We start from the raw sequence: 16,286 nt of genomic DNA, 5'->3' as shown, positions 1-16,286 counted from the left end.
CTGAAATAAACATTTTACATGGTAATTAAAAGCCACACAGACTGCCACTGTATAATGTGCTAGTAAGGATGTACTAAATTGAACACATATGTTGTTTTGTAATTCTTTTCTTTTTTTCCAAGGCAACCCATTATTGCTCAGATATGAGGATGAATGCCACACACATTTCTAGAGGAGTTGATACTATGGAAGGTATTTGGAGGTGGGGATACTTATGTATAACTCCCATTAATACTCAGTGCTATGTGTGCATACTGAGGGCAAAGTAGACCTCAGGGAGCAAATCTTGTCCCCTGACCCCCTAAATGGGCTCACATGGCTGGAGAGGCAATGAAATAGTGATTCTACTGAGTATAGGGACAGGCTTCAGAGGGGGTCTCCACATTCTTTGAGCTGTGAAGCATGATCCGTGGCAACTTGGGCTGCAGCAGTGCAGGTGATTGGGTGGGGGAGAATTTAAGTGCAAGTCAAGGCAGGGTTAAGTGATGACCAGTGGCTATGCAAACTATGGGGTTCTACTAACCAAACCCCCACATGTATCATGTTGCATGGCTGCTAGTACTTTTCAGAGGCTACTGTAACAGCCGGGTGTGTTTGCACCGATATTCTGTGACAGTGGCACTGGAACATTTTTAATAGTGGGGGTGCTGAAAGCCAGCCCCCTTATCCCTGTCCACCCCACCGAGCTGAGGCCGACAGCTGTGACCCTGGGCGTACGTGGCTGGCAGCTGGGACCCCAGGGGTTCTGCAGCAACCCCCGCACTACTAGTTCCTGCGCCTATGCTCTGTGACTTGGTTCTGAGCTAGAGTGAAGGAGTCCTTCTCCCTATGCCCCCCCCCCCCCCCCCAGGTTAATTTTTTGGGGCTTTGTGTGGGATGAGCATTTGGCTCTATTATGTACAATAGCATTTCAGTGGACAGAATGATCATTGACTTAGTTTTAATTTATAAGACAGGAAAGGAGAAGAATGATCAAATCTCAAGTTACTTACTGTAAAGAGAAAAACAACAACCATTTAAGAGAATAATTCTAAGACAAATTGTGTCCTTGCTGCTTGTCTTTTCATCACTTTCGCATCCTGCCTTTGACATACTAGAATGTTACAAAATTTTTGACAGGCAGTATTTGGTCAATGTCATAGGCTTAGCTTTGCAATTCTAAATGCAGATGAATGAAGAAATACCAGAGATACTTACCAATGTGCTTCTTTGGGCCTGTGAGAGTTTTGTTGCCACAAAGTACTGGACAGGTGCAAGAACTATGATCACTACTGCTCCAATTAAGGCACTGATTCCAAGCAGGTAGTAGAGCAGAAGCACACCTACAATAATCTGATGTAAGAAAGGGTGAAAAGACAAGGAATTACCTCATTGTATATGCACAGCAAAGAATAAGCAGACAGTGAAGGCCATAAATGCCCCTGGATTGTATGCTGAAAAACAGCAATTCACTATGACAAAGCCTGCCTCAGGGTTTCATGTACAACCCCAGAAGTTTTGCTTGATATGCTGCATTACTAACCTACCACATAAAGTGTTTAAAATCCACCAAAGCTATGCAATCTCCAAGGAAGGCATGTGGTCTAAACAAAGATGGGAGGAGTAGAGGTCAAGCCAAAGTACAAAACAACCCCAAAAAACCTAAACCCAAACCCAACCCATAATTATGGTCAATTTACCCTGCTCAGAGTCTCATTAACTTACTACTGGTAGAAAAAGCACAGCTTGGTGTGGAAAAATATGGATGTTCCAGTGTGATTCTAAATAAACATACAGGGATCTTCTTCCATTGGTGGGCTGTGTGTTTTTAATCTCAGATTGCAAGAAGTTTAGAAAAGCTTGCTGTACATTTCTGTACTGCCTGGATTCCCTGCTACAGATAGTACCATATACAGAATATTACAGTGCTCTGTATTGCAACAAAGTACCATAGGTGCTACTGTAACAAACAATAAAAATAGTTGAAAATCTTTTCATTTAGTATTTCTCGCTGTGCTGTTGACAGTTACTACAGCCCTTTTCCCCCCTTGGTGATTGGATGACATGATGTGTACTGTATTACACTTGCACATATTTTTGTCACAATTTTTGGCAGATTTAAAGTCTCTGCCTTTAATTTTTTTAAATTAAGGGGAAACCTACAGCTCCAAGTTTGATCTCAATCTTTCAGTCCATGATGCATGGGAAAAGTCTAATTTAATTCATTGGGATTTATACATACATAAGAGTGGCAGTTTCCCACAATGGAGAACAGTATTAAAGAATGTTAAAAATACAGTTGATATTTTACTCATTTTGAATTTAAAGCAGAGAGCAGGATATTATACTGTGCAGTGATGGCATTGCTGCAGACAAAGGCCACACTGTATATTATAATGCACAAAGAAATAAGGAACAAAATCATCGGAGAATTAATGCCACTGAGAATCTCCACCTCAAATAAACTCAGCTGTAAACTTGTAAGAAGTTTCATGATCCTGTGTGTCAAACACACAGCCCCTTAGTGAATGAAACAGCCAAAGGACAAAATGCTCATTGCCAGTCTATGCTGCAGGTATTGAGGTATAAAACTGCAGCGTAGATTGGAGAGGAGAATTTTGCCCTTAGATCCTATAAACATCATTATAAACGCAACCCATCAGTCAAGACGTTCCCAGTAATGATGTACTAATGTACAAATGTGTGAACAATTTGGACTAATGACATTCTATCCAACACAGATTATATAAACTAAACTCTAACCTTCCACATAAAATCAGGGCATAGGACATACAATTAGAAAATCAATTTCATGTGCCATTCCCTTAAGTTAATTAAAAATACAATGTAGTAATTTCCCTAATACTTTGCTTAATGTTCTCTCTGTATGGGCTCATTCCTATAATGATTACACACGTATAACCTCCACTGATGTCAGAGTTACGTTCACATTAGGAGAGTACGATGAAGACCAAGCCCATAGCTTCCACTGATATTAATGGGAGTTATGCATGCATATGGAGAGGAAAATAGACTCTTTATTTTTCCCATTACAGTCTGAGCTTATTCAATGGGTCAATGCAAAGCTTCTTTTGACCCTTGCAGCCTCCCCTTGCCCCCAAATAATCCTTTGGCGCATCTCTGCAGATTATTTAAAATGTATTAAAGTTGACAATGCATACTTTTAAAAAAACCCGGCAGGGTTTACTTAGAAAAATACACTGTCATGAAAGGTATAAAGAAGGAATAGTACACGCTGGCGGGAATCCTCTAGGAACAAAAGTTAAATATTAATTGAAATACACTTTACAAACCGTTTGCAGTCATAAGAGTTTGATCCTATAAGTCTTCCATGGGCATGATCCATAGCACACTGAAATCAATGGGATTCTTTCCACTGACTTCAGTAGGGTGTGTTTCAGTGTAGAACTGCCACTGAAGACCTCAATGTCAGTTTCTTGCTGTTTGTAGGAAGAGGCCCTAAATCAGTAAGGGGCAGATCTTCCCACCCAAGAGAGAGGCTTGGAAGGGTGTGAGAAGGAGCCTGGCAGTACAGCTCCAACTAAGGCCAGAAACCCCACAAGTTCATGAAGCCAGTGCAAAGGCACAGGAACTCCAAGTAGACAGCCCTAACCTTTGTGGACTGCCAAGTTCTAGGGGATCCACTGATTCTAGGGATGGAACAGAGAGGAGCGGGAAACCCATTTATTTTATCTGCCCCAGAGACGAGTTTTGTGGGTGCAAACTCATGAGGTTCACTGTCCAAGCTGTGGGAGTGGCCAGCATCTGGGACAGCAGAACTATGATCCTGTACTTTACAGTTGATTAAAAGTGATCCTATCCTCATCTTCTCCCCCATACTGTGATATGAGATGTAAACGTTTTCAATATACAAAGCACGCATTGGACAAAAATACCTTTGCAGTACAAGGGTGTGGATATTAGTAGCTGAAACATCTAATGATTATTGCAATGAATTCTAATCCTCATCATATAAGACACCACATAATCATGATATGCAGTGTTGTTGTAGCTGTGTTGGTACCAAGGTATTAGAGAGACAAGGTGGGTGAGGTAATATCAGTTGGTCCAATAAAAGACATTACCTCATCCACCTTGTCTCTCTAAAAGAATGGCTAGTTATTGTTCTCAGCCCATTCAAATGTTATCTGGCAGCTAGCAAGTAGTTACATCACAATTCCCAGAGGATCATGGTTTTAAAAAATCCTGTAATGAAACTTTACATAACTTCCTTTAAGCAAAACCTCAAAGCTCTTCTCTGCCCACGACAGGGATATTTATGACAATTTACCAAGACCAAGAAACTCAATAGTATGACTGATTCTGTTACAAATGAATAAAAATCTGCCTGGTGTCTGGTTTTAAAAGGTAAAGTAAAGTATGTTTGATTAAAAATATAAATTATCCTTCTCAATGACTCGGGGGTTTAAGGATGTGGGATTTTCCGTAGAGAAAGAAGGACATCTATGGCAGAAAGGTAAAAGCCCTTACAGGGCCTAATACTGCTCCTAGGGAATCTTTCTATTGACTTCAATGGGCTTGAATCAGGCAGCTACTGAAAGCCATAGCAAAACTCCCATTCACTTCAGTTGGAACAAAGATAGGGCTCAAAGTCTGTACACTTTTAGAAAAAAAAATATAAATGCACAAATCTTCTAATCAAGGAGAAGTTATGAAACTCATAAAAATGGCTAAAATGTTGGTTAAGTCTCTCCAAAGTAAAAATTAATTTGTTTTAAATAATTGCTTGGTTTGTTCAATTTTTGATTAGAAGACTCTTTTGAGCATCCATTTAAGTGCTCGTGCCGTATTATTAGGAAAAGCAATGAATGGATGAGGGGCAAAGGCATCTTGGAGTGGAGTCTGACAAACATGATACAGAATTCATTGATTTCTATAGCACAGTGCATTCGGCATGCTACAAAAACAATATGGGAATTATCCTGATTTGCTGCAGAACACTGTAGGATAACAATGCTTTTTAATGTAGATATATTTTTTGCTAGGTTGATAGGGAAGTTAGAACCCTCATTGATATTGGAGATAATATTTTCAAAAGCTAAAGGATTGTTGTATACTACACAAAACACAACAAAATGAGTCTGATTCTCAGTTACATTGAGGACCTTTGACACTGACTTGGCAGTGTAAAAGGAGCCTTAAAGTAGGTGTAAATGTAACTTACACCCAAATTACAGCCCTTTTGCACTGCCAGACTAGTGTAAAGGGGCCAGAGTGTAACTGAGAATCCGGCCTTATGTTTTCATCAAAGACACAGATTCTTCTGTGTGTCTCAAAGCTCCTTCAGAAGTGCCTTTTTATCTGGGTACAATTCACTGTGTATATTTGTGGCAGGATAACTTTACAGCGAATGGACACAGTGCCCTAACATCCAGATTTCTTTTAAGAGCAAACAACCAGCCTGTCACCATCTCTTCAATATAGTTACTTTCAGTTATAATTGCCTTCACAAGCTTTGCTGGAAATAATATTCATGCTTGCACATGGGCATGCGCACACACACGCACACTCTGTCTTTCTCTCTCCCCGCTGCCCTCCACCCCCTCCAATAATGATCTCATTTATTCCTGCAATATCAGGGAAATTCAGGGTTTAAGCACTAGCATGAGTTCAAAAAACATATTTATTTGTGAAAATATTTTACTTATAATTGTTATGAATCATATCTTAGGCCTTTTATACCCTAGAAAGTTGCACTGTTTTAATGATACAAGTATAGTTAAAGTGGAACATACCCCCTTGTGTGGATGCAGTTATATCAGTAACTATAACTATGCTATAGTTATTCCCATTTGAGAAGGAGATTAAGCTATACCAATAGCAAGCACCTTTATACTGGTGCAAGTGCATTCACACTAGGGCTTGTACAGGAATAACTGTATTAGTAAAACAAAAATCAATCACACTGCCTAATGGACAGTCACTTTCAAGTGTAAACCAGAAATTAGAGCATGAAGAGCCCAGTGGAGCTGCAGCCATTTATACCAGATGAAGATCTGGCCCTAAAAGTGAAAGCAATCAAAAAAAAAAAAAAAAAAAAAAAGAGCCTCTACTTCGTAATTTGCTTACTACTTGTATTTTAGTCTGCTTTCTGCATAGCCAGCCTCCCTTCTGTACCAATGAACATTATTCTCAATTCTCATGCATTAACTTGACATCTGAGGTCTGATGCAGCTTCTGTTGGAGTCAATGGGAGTTTTGCCACTGAATCATCCAGAATTCCTCGTGTTACAGCTCATGACATGGCTTAGAAGAGCTTCAATCAAGCACTAATATTATTAGAATGACAACAGAAAGCATAAGGTAATACATTAGATATTTCAAAAGTGTGAGCATTCTCCAGGCAGTTCAGGAGGGGATGATTAATTGGATTGCAAGTGAAGAAATAAAGCCTCCTCATCCAGAAAACATCACTTCTTCCTCTCCACATGGCCTTCTAATAACATGCAGTTCAGTAACACATGAAGTAACGTTACTTGACGTTTCCTCACTTCCAGCACTGACTGTTAAATATAACTTCTGAACAGCATTAGATGGAAATGGGTTCAATGAATAACGTTACTTTGCTTGCTCAGATAATTGTTTGATTCAACCCTCCCATTTTTGATGAACCAATTCATTTTTCTGTACAATAACATCGCACAATTATTTATTCCTGTAGTCCAGACGCTGGTAACAATAATCATAAATGGGGCAGATGAGGATGTGCTGAAAGACACTGTTGTGAAAAAGCTAGGTATAGCTGGGAAACAAGAATTCTATTATGTGAAAAGTTTTGAGGTTTCAACATTTGGTTTTGGTCCACAATTGGGATGAAGCAGATTTCTCTCTCTCTCTCTCACACACACACACACAGCACTCACCTGGAACAGAGCAGTCACCCATACCCTAGAATGTATCCCAGGTCAGTTCCCTAACTTCCTGGCTACTAGCTATTCTGGCCAATAGCTATTCTAGACTCATTCACACACCAAAAATTCCATCCTGGACCTGAGAAACCTATTTAATGAATCTGCATTTTCTGATGAAACAATGTCTAATCAGTAAATTCCTAACCAGCTCAAGAAATAACTTTTTTTTTTTTTTACAAAATCTAGCCTATCAATAAGTCCCTCTGTTCTTTTGACTGACAAACTTGGCTATAGCTACTTCAGTCTGATTTGAGAGTTATGCAAGTGACAAACCAAATTAGGAAAAAAGATTTGATGTGGGAATCCAGTGTATTGCCCAGGCAATGACAAGCACTATTGTGTTGGGGTCTTTACCATGCCCTTAATCGGCACATGAAACTCCCATTTATGGCAATAATTCTAAAGTGAAACATACATTTTAGTGATGCAATAATTAATGCTCTATTTGTAGAGAAAATGTAAGACAATTTTTGCACTTTTCTTTTAAAACACATTTTATAAATAATAAAAGTGGTAAATGATTTATTTGCATTAAATTTTACACACATTTAGATCTTGGTATGAATTTAGGAACAGGCTTTGCTTGAGCTCTGCAGACTTTATATTGTTTGACTGTTTACATTTTTGTTCCTGCAGTTTTCAAAATACTGGAATTGCAAGCTAGTACCTCCCAATTCCCTGCGAAATGAAAGTCTATAAAGCCAGGAGCATAAAATAGCTGCCTTTTATTGCAAATTAAAATTCCAGGGAAGCTGAATAATAATACTTAGATCTCCAAGTGCTTTACAAAAGAGGGCATGAGAATCATTATTCTGATTTTACGGTCGCAGACACACAGGAACAGAAAAGTTAAGTGGCTTGCCAAAGGTTACAGCAGCAGCACCAGGAGCAGAACCCAGATTTATTGACTTCTAGGCCAATGCCTTATCCACTAGACTACTGTGGTATCATCTATACTAAATGTTTTTGTCTGATCCAGTAGCCTTATTCCCTCAATGCCCAATGGATGATTACATTATCAATACCCATATGTTCAGGCCAGCTGCATCCTCATACATACCCTCATGGAAATTATACCTGCTTGGGGCAGGAGTAATCACCATGAAGCTTAGAGCAGCTGAGTTAGACTCAGGGGCGGCTCCAGGCACCAGCGCAGCAAGCGCGTGCTTGGGGCGGCAAGCCACTGGGTGCGGCCTGCCGGTCGTTGTGAGGGCGGCAGTCAGGTGGCCTTTGGCGGCCTGCCTGCGGGAGGTCCGCCGGTCCTGCGGTTTCGGCGGCAATTCAGCGGCGGGTACACCAAAGACGCGGGACCGGCAGATCACCCGCAGAAACGCCGCAGAATCCGCGTGACCGCGGCCCGCCCGCAGGCGCGCCACTGAAGGCCGCCTGACTGCCGTGCTTGGGGCGGCAAAAAACATAGAGCCGCCCCTGGTTAGACTACATCCATCCCTCCGATTTTTAGATTATCCAGACCATCCCCTATGTAACTCTGCTCACAAAAGTACCTTTGCAGTAAGAACAGAACAGAAATATCACTGATGTATTTGAAACTGAATTGTCTACTTTAAAAAGCAGCATATTAATTTAGAGTCTGTTGTCTCTTTCACCGTTGAGTATTTATATTGGTCAGGTGGGCATTCTTGGCAAAAACAAAAATACCAGCCCAACAAATACAATCGGAGTTGCTGTATTTATGTCAGATGAAATAATTTCCATACAGTGACACTGTAGTACTATCAACCTCCTCTTGAAATTCCCAATGGGAGTTTCAGAGGTTTCTATGGTTTTGTTAAATATTGACTTTTCCAAACTAAGTAATTTGCACTCTCTCTCTGATTTAGTGGGTTAGACACCTAGGGACTTTGTGCTTTCTTCATCTTAAAGCGCTGATGCAAGCAAACCTGATTTCACTGGGCATTACACATGCATAAGGGCTTCAGAACTGGGCAATTAAGAGCCAACAACTGGTGGTGGCAGTACTGTACAAGTGGAAAAAGAAGAGTGAAGAACTGTGGATGCACATGTATATAGATGAGAGCAAGGAAAAAGGAGAGGACAAAGTAGCAAACTGATTTCATGTGGCAAACGAAGCTGTGCAATCTCATGAGCATGAGTTGTGATTGGGATTTGCTGCTAGTTATAGTATCTGGATACATTAAAAGGCACCTGTGTAAAATAACAGCCACCATCATTTGAAATGATTAGTACCACAAGCCCACATATTATACTGTGTATGTAGTGTAGCTTTTGGCTAGGCTAAATACTGTAGCAAATTAGGCCAAATAGGTATCTAAAACAATGCAGTTGTCTGTGTAGAAACAATTATGTTTTCTTCCAGATTTTTATTTGGTCTGTCTGGAATTCACAACAAGAGGAAAGAGTTTTAAAAATGTAATGGCCCTGAAGGATATTTCTAGGAGTAGGAATAGTGGGCGTATGTATTATCCTCTGGGGCAAGGCATCAAATCATATTTTGGGATATAAATTTAGTGGCCTGCGTCTAGCTCCTGTTAAACATTTATCCACAATGAAAAGCCAGAACAAAATACTGTGCAATTTGACAGGATGTTGGCACTCTATAACTGACAGAGATCCAGGGCTAAAATAGCAGAGGAGTCAGGGTGAAATGAGCTGTACCAGGAGGGATTTGGTGGAAAGTATAAACAGTGCCCATCTGTACAATACCCCTGGTGGCCAGTGCTATTAGTTTCCCACTTTCATGAGCACTAAAATTCAAGGCTAATCTTTAAAATATGTTTTTGAAAACAGCTTAAGAAAGGCTAATGAGCATAGGTGTTTAAGTGAAAAAGGCCTGCTGTTACTGTCCTTGGGCTTGCAGGGCAGTTTTGTTGAATGACCGAAGAATGCAGGATTGAGCCTTAAGTGATTTCAGTAAGCCCCTGCTTCCCTTACACCTTCCAGTGAGTCACCACTGGGATTCAGAAAACAAGTGATTGTAATGCTCTATGGTTAGCCCCTTTGCTGTTGTGTCACAATGCAGTGAACGTAATGGCGCATCAAAGTAATGCGATTGGTACAAGGGGCAGCACCTGATGGCATCTGTGGCAGAAAACTAAGTCTGTTTGGCAACACTCCAAGAGTTAATTCCCAATATAAGTCTAACACATTGTCAAATTACATGCTATTTTCAAACACCACCTAGGTGTTCTTGGGGAAATGTATGACATTCTAAGTGAAAACCCTCTTTTATTCTTGTTATAACATTCTTATTTCTGTTAAATACATTTCTATCTTCTTGTTCTCTCTGCTTCAACAAAATTCATGAGAGAATGATCACTAAAGGCATAAGTACATTAACAACATACGAGCATTCCATGTTCTTACCTGCACAGGCATAGCCCAAAGGTTAGGGCAGAGGAAGAAGAACCACATCAGTTGGTTTGTATCTATGGCAACCAGGTTACAGATCTGGCCTGCAGTCATTTCCCCCATAGACATGTTCGAAGTGGACAGTTGCATAATCTTATTGTATATTTTTGTCTGGAAATTAGAACATTAAGTTTCATGTTCAGAGAAAAATCAGACAGCACCAACTGCTTTGCATTACCATTAAAACGGCTTGATTTCTATGTTGTAGAGCAGTGGTTCCCAAACTTGTTCCGCTGCTTGTGCAGGGAAAGCCCCTGGTGGGCCGGGCCGGTTTGTTTACCTGCCGCGTCCGCAGGTTCGGCCGATCGCGGCTCCCACTGGCCGCGGTTCGCTGCTCCAGGCCAATGGGAGCTGCTGGAAGCGGCGGCCAGTACGTCCCTCGGCCCGCGCCGCTTCCAGCAGCTCCCATTGGCCTGGAGCAGCGAACCGCGGCCACTGGGAGCCGCGATCGGCCGAACCTGCGGACGCGGCACGTAAACAAACCGGCCGGGCCCGCCAGGGGCTTTCCCTGCACAAGTGGCGGAACAAGTTTGGGAACCACTGTTTTAGAGAAACTCCCACCACGTGAAGGGCTGATCTTAAAATAAAACCGATTTGTTATTTAGAAGACAAATGCACCAAAGGTGGCCAAAAAGCATTAGTGAACACACAAAAACAAGATCTCCAGTTACAAACAGAAGAGTGCCCTAGTCCTGCATACTTTGAACAACAAAAACTCCTGTTACTTTCAATGGGAGTTGTGCATGTGTGCAAGGAATGTATGCTTAAGCTCTTTTTTAATGGGACTTAAAATTTCCAAACCTCCTGTCCTCCACTCCCACGGAAAACTCGGAGAGATCAGATTCATAACATTTTGCTGAGCATTCCCCACTAGGGAGGCAAATGCAGTCTCTATGAGGTGAAACCTCATAGAGCCTGAAGACCTACTGGTAACTTTCATGGAAACCACAGATTCTGCAAAGAGAGTTGGTCCTGTCTGTGGTACTTATGCTTCTCTAACTTTCCATGATGTTTGGTTCAGGCCTCACCCAGCCCGAGGATCTGCTTTGCTGTGCTGATCTTCACTGTGTGAATTTAACTCTAGATTTGCAATAAAAATGTCACAAACCCACAGATGAATAATATAGTTGGCCTAATTCTCCTTTCAATTAAAAGCCATTGTTACAAGAGGGGAGAATTAGGCTCCATGATTCAGAAAATAAGTAAAATGCAATATTTGAGAAGCACTTTTTACCAATTGATTTTTAATTTAGGTACTAAAGCTATACAGCTTTGCTTCATGGCTGTTCATGAGACTTATTTGATGAAAGGCACCCAGATTCCATGTATCCATTGCATTCAGTTGCCAGCCATAAGTCACAAGGGATTAAACCATGTAGGACACGTGCAGATTCGTATGAAGGAGGAAAGGAGATGAAAGGTTGCCAGGAAATTGAGAAACTATAGCACAAAGAGAACTTATCCAAAAACCCCTATATGGCTGGAAGACTGTCAGGCAATTGCTGCCCTTCGTTCGCCTGCCACCAGGGTGTTTGCTAAAAGCTCTCCATTGGAATGACAACAGAATTTCTTAGCTGGACCTTTGTGTAACATACAGTACAGGGAACTGAATCTTAGCTTGTGACAACTATCCTGGAAGTCGTGTTTGGCAAGCGCACTCATTTCCAGCAACGTAGTAACCCTTTTAGGGAATTTTTTATCAGTTTCTGGCAACTATATTTTAAGTACCTTTCACAGTTATTTGTGGTTTTGGGGGCAGCTAAAAGTAGTGGACAAAGTGGGAAACCAGGCTAAGAAGGAGAAGAACAGGTTGGTAAAAAACAAACATTTGTGATTTCCTCTCACATTTTGGATCAAAATTTTGTTTTCACAGAAATTTTCTGATCAGCTCTAACCAGGGCAATACTGGTTGGAATTGGTGGAATCCAGAGATCTGGCAGCTAAGAAGAATTTACAATGGATAATCAGGAGTGGATTAAATAATTAGGCAGCTAATGAGAGTCCTTGTAATAAATGGGTACTTTCAGTGGCTGTTAGTGTATTTGAACGGATTGGATGTTTAATTAATGCTAACTATTACTCGGCTGACTGTTCACATCTCTTAGGGTATGTTTTGACCAGTGTATCTGGCAATATTAACTTATAACATTACAGTTAATTATTCTATTTACGGTTAGAATTTTTCTAACTGCAGAACTCTGTATAGCAAATAAAGTCATTCTGATCCAGTGTTTAGAGTTATATAATATTATGGGACAAATGGTGTTGTGATCAGGTGCACAGGGAGTCTGTTCCAATATGGCAGAGCACAGGGGAGTCCTCCAAGAACTTGACTCCTGGAGGCACTGGGTCATGTACTGTGTGGGTAAGAGAGAGGGGAGACTTCCTGTCCAAGGGAGACTCCGGGTCCCTGCAAGAAGGTAGGGGGCTTGGAAAATGAGCAGGGACCAGAATGAGGTCCCTGCCGAGAGGGTGGGGAACCAGAATTCCTCCCCTCCCCCCAAAATATCTGAATTGGTGCCACTGTGCTCTCATGATTCAGAGCATACAATCTCTAAATGAGAACATTAGGAAGAAAGTTCTCCTATGAGCATATTATTCCATAACTGGCAACTTCTGGGGCCTTGTACTTCCTCTGCATCCATTACTGACCATTATTAGAGGCCGAATGCTGGACTAGAAGGGCTGATGGTGTGATGTGGGATAGTAACACTTACCTCAGTGGGAAAGCTCCCAATTTACTAGGATATAATTAAGTAGAATTTAAACCTATGGGTCTATTACAGCTGTTATATTTCTAGTATGTATGCACTTCCCCTCTGTAGGCATGTTACTTATTATCATCTTGGGTACCTGAATTGCTCCTCTCAAGTTAATTCCAGTTTCAATGGCGACATAGTATGATGCCTGGAGAATTGTCCTTTGCAACAGAAGGGCGAAAAATAGAAGGACAGCCAAAACATAGGCATTGGCCAGGAACTCTTGAGATGAAATAAAGAAAACACCAAGAATTTTAATCTGTAAGAAAAAGAAAGTTAGAAAACAGATTTAATTGGAATTTTTTTTCAGTCAAGCTATTTTTGTACAATTCATGTTTGAAGAGTTCAATTTATTACTTTGGAAGTTGTTTCAAATCTGACCCAATACTGTCAGTCTGAAGACTCAGGAAGACAGTGTTGTATTGCATCAGACTGTGAAGTCTATCTTTGCAATCAGAAGAATTAGTAAATTATTTTTATTTAACTGCAAAATTATATTCAGCAGAATTTTTTTGATGGAATAACAGAAATCCAAAGAGAGACCCAAGCCCCTTAAAAAGTGGGAAGGGGGACTAACTCATGGAGAGCAAAGTTTTAAGAAGCCAGCACCTAAGCTGCCAAACAGGGAAGTTTTATAAGAGGGTTTAGAGAGAGAGAGTGCAAGAGGCAGATACATCTAACAAATATACTCTAATCTTAGGCCAATAACCCCTCTTACCCCCGCCCCCCAAACCCAACCAAGCAGACAAACAAACACCCTCCCCCCCACCCCAAACCCTGCCTGAAACCCTGCAAGAATAAAAATAATAATGCAGGCAGAAGTCCAGAAGCAGAGTGTGGACTATCCAATTTATTGGACTGAATACAGCATGTATGATTACTAGTGGGAAGGTGGTGTATGTAAGCATATGGTGAAAACAGCTCATGGCCCTCAGAGATGCAATATGGGCGTTTGAGGCCAAAGTGGCTGAAATGGAGTAGCTAAGGGACACAGAGAAGTATATACCTGAGACTTTCAGGAACACAATAGAAAGGTCCCACCCTCAGCCTGACAGCCTCTGTGCTGTCAAGGAAGATGAAAGTCTCAGGAAAGGAGAACATCAAGCTGGAGTGGAGGGAAACAATCCCATAGTTGGGACCTTCCTTCCAGATGATGTAATGGTATCCTCTTCCACTGAGGATACCTCACCTGGGGAGAGAACCTGAGTTACTAGCAAGAGCCAGGTATAGTAATGAGGGTTTTAATTATTTGAAATATAGATAGTTGGGTTTGTGATGACTGGGAGAACAGCATGGTAAATTGCCTGCCAAATGCAAAGGTTGCATATCTCACAAGACATAGGTAAAGGTAGGAGAGTGGTCCTGGAGGTCAAATTTAGGCTGCTAGGTAACAGATTAAAGGCCAGGACCTCCATGGAAACATTTTCTGAATCCACATGAAGGGCAAGGAAGACAGGGAGAACTGCAGGATCTTACTGTGTGGATGAGATGATGGCATAGGGAGAAAGGTTTTAGGTTTATTAGCAACTGGGGGACCTTTTAGTAAAGGAGGATCATATAATGAAGGATGGGCTCCACCTAAAACAAAATGGAATTAGACTGCTGGCATGTAAAATTAAAAAGGTTGTGGAGGATTTTTTTAAACTAAGGGTAAGGGAAAAGCCAACAGTTGTGGAGTGGCACATGGTTCAGGTGGAGTCATCCCTTATGGATGAATTTATTAAAAGTGGAAATTATATTCTAGTAAAGAGGATAAGAAAAGAATTGGTAAAGTACAGGTAGGAGTTAGTGAGGAACAGTCAAAAGTACAAAAGTCCCATTTAAAGATAACACATGAAGGCAAGAAACCGAACATTGACAAACTGTACAAGTGCTTATATATAAATCCCAGAAGTTTAAATATTAAGATGAATATTAAGTGAACTACAGTGCCTGGCGTTAAATAAGGATACTGATATAATAGGCATCACAGAAACTTGGTGAGATGAGAATAATCAATGGGACGTGGTAATACCAGGGTACAAAATATATAGGAATCACAGAGTAGGTCGTGCCAGTGGGGGAGTGCCACTATATGTGAGGGAAATCAGAGTCAAATGAAGTACAAATCTTAAATGAATTAAACAGTACTACAGAATCTCTTTGGATAGAAATTCCATGCTTGAATAATAAGAGTATAGAAGTAGGAATGTACTACCGACGGCCTGTCCAGAATGGTGACAGTGATTGTGAAATGCTCAGGGAGATTAGACAGGCTACAAAGGCAGAAAATGCAGTAATGGGGAATTTTAACTATTCTCCTATTGACTGGGTATGTCAGCTTAGGAAGGGATGAAGAGATAAAATTTCTATACACATTAAATGACTGCCCCTTGAAGCAGCTTGTCCTGGAACCGAGAAGGGGAGAGGCAATTCTTCATTTAGTCCTAAGTGGAGCACAAGATCTGGTTCAAGAGGTGAATGTACCTGAACCACTTGGTAATAGCAACCATAACATAATTAAATTTAACATCCTTGCAGGGGAAAAATTTTCAAAGAAACCCACCACAGTAGCATTTAACTTCAAACAAGGGAACTACACAAAAATGAAGAACCTAATTAAACATAAATTAAAAGAAAAAGTCACAATGGTGAAATGCCTGCACCCTGCATGGAGACCATTTAAAAACACCATAATAGCAGCTCAAACTACGTGTATACCCCAAATAAAAATAATAAAGGTAAGAGGACAAAAAAAAAATTCTGCTGTGGCAAAACTACAGAGTAAAAGAGGTGGTTAGAAGCAAAAAGGCATCCTTTAAAAATTGTAAGTCAAATCCTAGTGAGGAAAATAGAAAGGGGCATAAACTCTGACAAGTCAAGTATAAGAAGGCAGGCCAAGCAAGAATTGGAAGAGCAACTAGCTAATGACAGAAAAACTAACAGCAATTTTTTTTAAAAGTACACAAGAAGAAGGAACCCTGCCAAACAGTCAGTGGGTCCACACGATGATCAAGGTGCTAAGGGAGCATTCAAGGAAGGCCATTGCTGTGAAATAAAAATGAATCCTTTGCATCCGTCTTCACTGCAGTGGACATGAGGGTGATTCCCACACACAAGCCATTCTTTTTAGGTGACAAATCTGAGGAAACGCACCAATCTATTAATATTTATTGAGGAAGTCAACAAGTACGTGGACAAGGGCAATCCGGTGGATATAGTGTAC

General features: G+C 40.8%; 1 protein-coding gene across 2 annotated transcripts in view; it reads right to left on the bottom strand.

Moving 5' to 3' along the window:
* ABCC8 (ATP binding cassette subfamily C member 8) overlaps positions 1 to 16,286 on the bottom strand; it is a 144,600-nt gene that overhangs the window by 95,720 nt on the left and 32,594 nt on the right. For both annotated transcript variants that reach the window (XM_065402566.1, XM_065402568.1), the window contains exons 7-9: positions 13,176 to 13,340; positions 10,278 to 10,433; positions 1,198 to 1,332 (exon numbers count right to left, since the gene is read on the bottom strand). In XM_065402566.1, coding sequence (XP_065258638.1) covers positions 1,198 to 1,332; positions 10,278 to 10,433; positions 13,176 to 13,340 — 456 coding nt within the window. The remainder of the gene's footprint in view (positions 1 to 1,197; positions 1,333 to 10,277; positions 10,434 to 13,175; positions 13,341 to 16,286) is intronic.

This window comes from Emys orbicularis, chromosome 4, assembly GCF_028017835.1.
Source record: "Emys orbicularis isolate rEmyOrb1 chromosome 4, rEmyOrb1.hap1, whole genome shotgun sequence".
In the NCBI taxonomy this organism is placed as follows: Eukaryota; Metazoa; Chordata; order Testudines; family Emydidae; genus Emys; species Emys orbicularis.
The sequence above is the reverse complement of the archived record's forward strand: the minus strand, read 5'-3'. Positions and strand labels throughout refer to the sequence as shown.